General features: G+C 23.4%; 2 protein-coding genes across 4 annotated transcripts in view; both read left to right on the top strand.

The window, feature by feature from the left end:
* The first annotated feature begins 22 nt into the window (after positions 1 to 22).
* On the top strand, positions 23 to 6,876 carry LOC122504220 (sphingomyelin synthase-related 1-like). Of its 3 annotated transcripts, none has more exons than XM_043615184.1 (6): positions 23 to 197; positions 2,943 to 3,280; positions 3,341 to 3,672; positions 4,411 to 4,551; positions 4,958 to 5,112; positions 5,284 to 6,876. In XM_043615184.1, exons 2-6 carry the CDS (start codon positions 2,978 to 2,980, stop codon positions 5,682 to 5,684), a joined length of 1,332 nt encoding a protein of 443 aa, XP_043471119.1. In that variant the 5' UTR covers positions 23 to 197; positions 2,943 to 2,977; the 3' UTR covers positions 5,685 to 6,876. The 3 variants fall into 3 exon arrangements, with proteins under 3 accessions (XP_043471119.1, XP_043471116.1, XP_043471117.1); XM_043615181.1 differs by lacking the exon at positions 23 to 197 and adding an exon at positions 1,244 to 1,587; XM_043615182.1 differs by lacking the exon at positions 23 to 197 and adding an exon at positions 1,667 to 2,124.
* Positions 6,877 to 7,557: 681 nt separating this feature from the next.
* LOC122504245 (synaptobrevin-1-like) overlaps positions 7,558 to 9,231 on the top strand; it is a 29,204-nt gene continuing 27,530 nt past the window's right edge. The window contains exon 1 of the mRNA XM_043615240.1: positions 7,558 to 7,792. The gene's annotated coding sequence lies outside the window, so the exon portion shown is untranslated. The remainder of the gene's footprint in view (positions 7,793 to 9,231) is intronic.

Below are 9,231 nucleotides of genomic sequence, written 5' to 3' on the forward strand. Positions count from 1 at the left end.
TAATACATAAATGACGTATAATACGTAGAAAATTGTAGAAAACCTGGTATTATACATGTCCAGTTCTGCGCATGCGTACAAACCTCACAATAATAATAAAAATCATATGTTTGATTATTTTTTATTTGTTTCCTGGTTTTCATTACTAAATTGTTGCTAAAAATACCAAGAAAAAACCAAAAAAGGTTACATATAAGGTAAGTTTACAAAAAAATGCGTATAATATATATTTATTGATTTTTCATATGGTTTTTTACACACATTTTTTCATAACTTGTATTATATATTTATATAGAACAATTTTAAAAAGACACGTTAATTTATTATTTATTTGAAAATAAACGGGTTTCAAATAAACTTTTTCATACAAAAGTACTAAATTATTATTATAGCTGTATTTTGCAATGTTTTGTTGCAAATAGGACACAGGGCAACATTTTTCCCTTTATTATTTTTGGGAATAAAACACAATTCCTCCCAGGAATTGTGTTTCGGCCTTCCACCTCTTTTGTTAATTTTTTTTTATTTTAAAAAAAGCAATATTGTACAACAATCACTGACACATGGCCTGGCACATGGAGATGTATAACCTATAAATGGGTCTGGCGGCAGCAGACAACCTGACCTGACCACGAACAGTTAGAACTTTGTTTGTGTGCTATTTCTTTAAAACATAAATTTTAAAAAAACTTTTCAATGTTAATTAATAAATTTTTAAATTGAAATTATGTTTAAAATTTATTTAATATACTATTAAAATCACATGTTTCTTGTCTAAAATTTAAAAATCCCGCGCGTCACGCAATGTATGTAAAATACATGACATACGTAGAAAACTAAAGATGTATAATACCACGTATTATACGTGTAGAAAACCAGGTATAATACATCATGTATAATACGTACCCATCCCTGGGTACACCTTCCTTACTTAGGGAATTTTTTTTCATGTATCTAGGGTGGAAAATTGTCTTTATTTAAAAATATTAAATATAAATTTTCAACTTTTACAAAATCTCGTGGAAATAAAGAAATTTTATTGATTTAATCATTTATTTTTAATGTATATACCTAAAGAAGACATAAATGCCACTTAATAGAGTGTAAAATAATTTCAAAACGACTATTTTTTCATAAAATTGCAACCGGAGTTCTGCGGCTTCCTGGCGGCGTGAATTGTGGACTTAACCTAAAACGCAAGCATATGAACACAGCCTAACTATTTAAGGCACTTGTACAAGTACAACTTACCCGGTTTTTGCTTTATGTATATGTGACATCTCTGACATATTTTCAATAAAAATATTATTGCAAATATTTCTCGGAAAATATCTGGGGATATTTTAAGAAAGAGAATGTGAAGAATATGTGTATATAATTATTGTATATATGTATTTATGTTTATTGTATATTGTATATTATTATCATATGCGTATAGATGAAAAAATTTCACTATGAACTCCTAAAAGAGAAGTTAAATTTTAACATCAAAATTAAGTGCGATAAACGATAAAAGAATGCAGCGCAGGAGAAATTTTAAGAAGACGAAAATATTCTGATGGCAATTTTAAATATACAAGACTTAAGGTAATTAATCTTTCTTTCAATTAATAAGGTTAGGATATTGACATTCCATTCCACTGAATTGTCATCATCATCATTATTATCGCACATAAAAAAGTCTAATGACACTTGCTGACTCTTCTGCGAGAAATTACTATATAAAAAAGAAACTTAAGGCTTTTTGTTGTTATTTTATTCTTACAGAACAGTAACGAAAATCAAGCAGAAGAGTAGAAGTGTCACAATATAATTCTAATTTATTGAGGTTATGTTATAATTGTTGTGTCCCTTTTTTTAAAAAAAGAAAAGGAAAAAAAGACAAATTTCGTTCATAGTAAAATTTATTTTAAAAATTTATTTACAAACTTATTCAATATTTAAATATAAAAAAAATGCGTGCTGTGAAAATTCAATAAACCGATTTATTACAAAAATATACAGTTACGTCCTACTTTGTGAGCAGAAACGTGGAAGAAAATGCTCTCGCTCAAGTAGATAAGATTACAATTATTATTTAAAATCTATTTAGAAAAATATTTTCATACGAATATTTTTTTAAAGGTGAGTACTTTAAATATTCGAAAGGAAATTACTTTTTCAATGGGAAATTTCATAATAATTTATGGAGTTAAACATTCTACATTTTTATAAATAAAATTTTCTTTGTAATATTTTTCTTTGTTAAATCACGTCCATTTTATTGTAATTATTTATCTATATCTACATTTATTATTAAAATTTTGCATTTTGAACATAATTTTCAAAGAATATTTAAAACAAAAAATTGAAAATATAAAAATATTTATGTCGATTTTTCTATTTAATTACTTTATTATATTATTATTATATTATTACATATATAATAAATTATTTATTAATAAATGAAATAAAATATTCTAAAAACATTAAAATTAATATATTGTTTAATAATTATTTTGAGAAAAAAATTAAATTACAAAAGAATAGAAAATTTATTTCAGTTTTAGCAAAAAAGTATTTAAGCTTTTTGATTACAATCCCTTAAAAATGAAAAAATAACTTTGTCATTATTATTAAATATCATTTTATGAACTGATATTAATTTACGATAATTCTATTCTAGAGCGCATATACAAAGAATGATTTGATATTTGCAGTTATTTTTTTTCTCTTTTTGTCCGCACTCGTAGATAGTTTGATGTCAATAAGCTTTGTTTTAAAAAATCGTTAAAAAAATACTCGCTATTAAGAAGCACGTAGTCAATATCAGTCGCGAAAGAAATATTTTATATTTTTTTCTTTTTTTAATAAAATAAATAAAAATATTTCTCTAGTTTATATTAATAGTAAAATAATAAATATAGAAAAAATAGTTTTTAATTTTGAATTTCTTTCTGCAGGCTGAAGTAACGGATTATTTTGTAAAAAAAGGAAAATGAAGATGCCAACGAAGAATGTAACACAGTGGACATCGGAGGATGTATCGATATGGTTAAGAGAAATTGGCCAAGGAAGATTTTCCAATCTTTTTCACGAGATTCACGACATCGATGGAAAGGCACTTTTAACAATAAAGGAAGAAGACTTAAAATCAATGAATATCAATAAAATTGGCGACATTAAGAGGCTATATATCAGTATCAAACAATTGCAAAGAGATAATATTGCCCTTCTCTTTGAATTGGGTCACATAGACTTATTTTCAACGACTAATTTTTATTCACAACAGAGACCAGAGGTAAATAAATAATTAATTTTTGTGAAGTTGATAAAAATGTAAATTTTGAATTTTCTCCAGATTCCTAGTACAAGTGGTGGAAATAATGAGGGTTCGATGGAACATGAATTTTACTCAGCTTCCGTTTCGGAAGACGGTCACGCATCTCATCTACCTCCGGAAATATGGAAGGCGTTCATTAGTTTAGCATATTTATTTATTGTCACTTGGATTACTGCCTTTGTGATGGTGATTGTACATGATCGTGTGCCTGACATGAAGAAATATCCCCCTTTACCTGATATCTTCTTGGACAATGTGCCCCATATTCCATGGGCTTTCGATATGTGCGAAGTTACCGGAACGGTACTTTTTGCCATTTGGTTGATTGTTCTCATTTTTCACAAATATAGGCGAGTAAACAAATTCACGAATTTAGAAAAAAAAAGTTAACAAATTTATACAAAAAAAATTAAATTCGAATACTTTCATAAAAGAAATTAAATAATATTTAATTTTTTCAATTAAATTTAGAAAAGAAAAGAATTTAAATTAACAATATTTTTTATTATAGAATTTGAAATTATATTTTTTATTAAAAAAAATAAAATCTATATTAAAAATCTTTGTATTCCGGTAATCTTTGTATTCCGCAGTTTGAAATTAGTTGTTGTTTGCATTTTTGTTTCTTTTTTAATTAACTTTTTTAATAATTTTTCTTTTTAATATTTTCAATTTTAAAATTAATGTATTGAAAATCATTGAATTTTTACAAAAAATTCTACTATTTATAAAAATAATTGAATTCTTTCAAAGAATGTTTTTTTTTTCATTATTTATGAAAATAATTGAATTTTTGCGAAGAATTATATTAAAATTTTTCTAAATATAAACAATAATAATTAATTATTAAATTAATTAATTAATAATTGAATTTTTTAAAAGTTTGAATCTGAAATTATTGAAAAATTTATATTTGAAAATAAAAAATTTTGCAATTTGTATAATAATAAAAACTGCAATAATAAAAATTGAATATTACGTTTCGCGCGTAACATTTGTTAGTTATTAACAAAAATTAATTAAATAATTGTATAAAATTGTTTGGATAATTAATTTACTTTATTTTAATGAAATAATTGTTTTTTCAGGTTTATTTTATTGCGAAGGTTTTTCGCTCTTTCTGGCACAGTCTTCCTATTGAGATGTGTTACAATGCTTATCACTTCATTGTCAGTACCAGGTGCTCATTTGCAGTGTCATCCAAGAAGCACTCATGAAGAATGGAATTGGTATGTAAATAAAAAAACTTTCTGCTAATATTATTTTTCTTTTCGAAAACAAATCTTTTCAGTAAAGAAAATTTTTATTGATGACGAATATTATTCCTTATCAGCGGGAGACTTTGTATGTAAATTTTAAAAGCACAATTTTTTTATTGTCGGAAACTATAGTATTATTTTTAAACAGTTTCATTTTTAAATCAGTTTTAATAATTAATAATAATAATTATAATTATTATTATTTTAGTAAACTAAAAATGATAATGATAATAATAATTAGAATAATACAAAAAATATTTGTAGTAATAGAAAAATTAATAAAAATAGAAAAAATATTGATGAACCAATATTATTTTTTTTATTAATTATTAATTTTGTATTTTATAAATAAAATTTGAAAATTGTTTTTTAACAGGACTGCGTACGGAGAACTTTATAATAAAATAGCAATGGCATACGAAATTTGGAGAGGTGCTGGAATGTCAATTCAAGGAGTAAGAACTTGCGGTGATTACATGTTTAGCGGACACACTGTGGCATTAACTATGTTAAACTTTTTTATTACTGAATGTAAGTACAAGAATACTTTTTGTCCGATTTTAATTTACATTCAAATAGTTATTTTCTTTGAGTTTCTAAAAAATTTTAGTTTCATTAAATTAAATTTAACTTATTTGATTTTTAATTAAATTAAATTTTCTTTAAAGTTCGAAATATTAAATTTTGATTGACTTTTTTCAGATACACCGAGACAATTATATTTTCTTCATACATTCACGTGGATGCTCAATATGTTTGGTATATTTTTTATTCTAGCTGCACACGAGCATTATTCAATTGACGTGTTCGTTGCATTCTATATAACATCGCGATTATTTTTATATTATCATACATTGGCAAATAATCAGGCATTAATGCAACGCGATTCAAATCGAACGAGAATATGGTTTCCTTTGTTTAGCTTTTTTGAATCATCAGTCGATGGTATTGTACCAAATGAATATGAAAACCCGTCCGTGATAATTGTTAATTTAATATTTACAATTCGAGAAACGTGGAATTATTTTCTATTGAATTTATCAACTCGATGTCCACCATTAAAAGTCAATGGCGACGTGAAAACACCTAAAAAATCGAATTAAACGAATTCTTTCTCTCTGTCTCTCTCTCTCTTTCTGTCTATTCGAAAATCAAGATTTAAATATAGGATAATTTCTTTTTCAAAATCGGTATTATATTGAATACTATTTTTTTTCTCGTGGTGTTATTGTATGAAAATTAGTGCAATAATTTTATGATACTCAATGAGCATTATTTTTTTTTGAAAAATTGAAAAACTTGACGTAAAATAGTTTCGTTTTTCAATACATTTAATGCTCATTTTAGTTTTTTGTTCCTAAGAATTATTAAATTTTGTAGTTTTAACGATCTCTAACGATCAAAAATGACGATTATTGCAAGGTATTCAGCAATAATAATTGTTTGCCAAAATGTCCAATTAAAAAAAAAAGAAATTGGTCACTGATAAAAAAAAACTGTGCTCGAATTTAATTTTTCTACATAGGCATAAAAAGACAATTTTTTCATTGACCATATTATAATAAGAAAAAAGTATTAAAAGAAGAAAAAAATTTAGAAAAGAGATATATTTTAAAAATGGAAACTGAAATGACTGTAAAAAATATAAATTTTTTTTTCTTTTTTTTTAAATTAGTTATGAAGTTTATCGCTAACAAAGAACTGGATGTTATTAAAATATTGTTTTTATATTTTAAATATTGAAGCGTACGAAAGATAGTTAGAAAAAAAAATGCTGTTTCTTAATACTTGTTTTCTCCTGGCAAGAGCAGTTAATTACATTAATTACAATTGTTTGAATTGTATTAAAAAAACAAAAAATTAAGATTGTTCACCGGCTACAATTTTTCGCACAAGTTAATAATGAAAATTGAAGACTAAATAGGACGTTTTTTTAAGCGTAAAAATTTCAATTTATTATATAAATAAATTACATTCAATTTTGTTTCTATATTGTTTAAATAAAATATTGTTCAGTCGAAAAATATTATTTTGCTCTTATTAATTATATGTTTCGTTTAGAGTATAAAATTTTGGTAAAGAAAGTAATAAGGGAAACTTCCTTAATAGGTGAATTTCGATAAAAGAGCCATTTGGAAAATCGCACGAACGACTAAAATTTTACAAATGGTTTTCTTTTTTTTTTTGGAAAAAAGCTTTATGGTTGTCTTGTCATTAAGGATAGTAAATTTTTCAAGTTGTATATTAATAGGCAATTATATTACATTCGAGTTTTGAACGAAGCTAATGACAAAATAAATAAATACAAATTTTTATTTTGTTTTGTTTCTATTGTTTAATTGTGTGTGAATTTTAGAGAAATTAGAAATAACTCGAATGAAAAATAATTTCATCTACAAATATCTATTGTATTTTATACACTATTGTACATAAATTATATATAAATATTATATATATTTTATATATCGGCTGTTTTATTTAATACCATTTTCTTAAAAATTTTTTTTTATTATTTATTTTTTTATTCTATTATTATAATAATTAAAAAATTAAAGTAATTAAAATAATTAAAATTAAAAAATAAAAGTAATTTAAAAAATAAATAAAATTTGAATTATTTTATTATAAATAATAATAATAATTATTATTTCTTATTTTATTATTATTTATATTCAATAATAAATTTTTTAGTTATATATTATAATAAATAAATATAATATTTATTTCTTCACTGGATTTATTTAGTTTATTTACTTTTACGTCTGCTGGTATCTATTATAAATTTATATTTTAAATTTTGGAATTAGAAAATTATTAATTAATTTATAATTATGCAAAATATTTTGAAACGTTTTACTTTCAAAAATTTCAAATTAGCGCGCCAATTTTCACTAATGCATGCGCACTTGCAAAGTGTGAAGTAACCTTTATTTACTTTATTGAGATCAATTGAGATTGACATTTTGCATCGATCAATTGAGTTCTGAATTATTTTATCTTTTTTGCAGTTATTATAAATATTGATTTTATTATTGTGATAATGAATTAAAGTATTCAAGAATTGAAGAATGAAAAGAACTAAACACAGTTGAAAAACTTACTAAAAATAGTGGATTATTACGATATTTCCCAATTTGCAAATTTTGAGGTTAGGTTTCAGAAATTTGCGGCAACCCCGGCAAATCATCTTTTGCAATTAAAATAAAGTTCTGTAAGTAAAATTCTATAAAAAATATATTATTAAACTAGTTCTTAATTATGTTTACTGTAAATATAATTTTAAATCTTTTCCGTTCAATTTTCAAACGATTTTTCGAAACTTGACTATAACAACATTTTGCCCTATTTACTTGTTTAAAATTTCTGTTTAAGCCGTTTAAACATTTACAGGCCTCGAATATTATGACTTTTTCGACTTTTTTTAAAAATTACTACTTTTTCGACTTTTCTTCCAAATATTGCAATAATTTTTAGTATAAAATGCAACTTTTTTTTCTATTTTAAATCGACTTTTTTGCGCTTTAAAGTCGATCCGAGGCCTGCATTTAAACGTTTTTTTTTTTAAAGAAAAAAAAGAATTCTTTATAAACAGAAAAATTGTAAAACAAAAATTGAATAAAATTATTCGAAATGTAAAACTAAAAATGCAGATCTCCAGTCATCTTTATATTTAATTACGACATAATAACGTTACATTATTATTAGCAATTCATATAATTTTATATATATAGAAGCAGTTTCCGGTTAAGTAGGCCTAGATTGAAATAATTTCTCATTATTGTACATCATAATTTGAATTATTACATTTTTCTTCCTATATATAATATAATTTAACATAAAATTAATAGATTATTAAATTTCTACAATGAATACAATTTTTAGTACAATAAGTATCTTTGCTATACAATATTTTTTAAACGGTTCCTATCAGAAAAATTAAGGAACTTTTTTTTAATAAAGAAATTACACGTAGAGTAATATTATTTAAGAAATAAGAAAAAAAAGAAGAAAAGGAAAATCTTAATAAGAAATATTAATGAATTTATGTAATTTCGTTTTATTTATTATACCTAATTTTTTTTCTTTTTTTTTAATTACAACGTGGTTTCTTACATTGCTAAAACCCTATTAATCCGAACCTTACCACCTTTTAAGGCTCAAAAGGTCAATTCATTAGAATCTGGTGCTTTCAAATAAATATTAGCAATTTTTTTTTTGGTTTGTATGTATTTCTTATTAATAAAGGAGTCAATTATTCGTTTTTAAAGGATCAGTAGCAAAATTCTGATTATTATTAGTATTGGGAACTTTTACTACTTTTAATAAACAACTATATTTAAAATGAAAATTAAAATTAGAATCACTTTTTAAACTATAATATATTCTCTTTTTTTTTTTTTGCTATTTTAGCAATATTGTAATAATTAGTATATATCAATTATAATTTATCTTTCACATTTCGTTATAATAATATTTGAGTTGCTATAATAATTATTATTATTATTTCTATTTTTTTTCTTGCTTGATTTATAATAATCATGTATTAATAAGAATGTTATGATACATTGACGATTTATAATTCATCATATATACACGTACAATAATATACGTTTAGATACGTATATTTATGTACATCTAAAAGATGGACAA

The sequence above is a fragment of the Leptopilina heterotoma genome, unplaced genomic scaffold, assembly GCF_015476425.1.
Source record: "Leptopilina heterotoma isolate Lh14 unplaced genomic scaffold, ASM1547642v1 Lhet_286, whole genome shotgun sequence".
NCBI classification, from domain to species: Eukaryota; Metazoa; Arthropoda; class Insecta; order Hymenoptera; family Figitidae; genus Leptopilina; species Leptopilina heterotoma.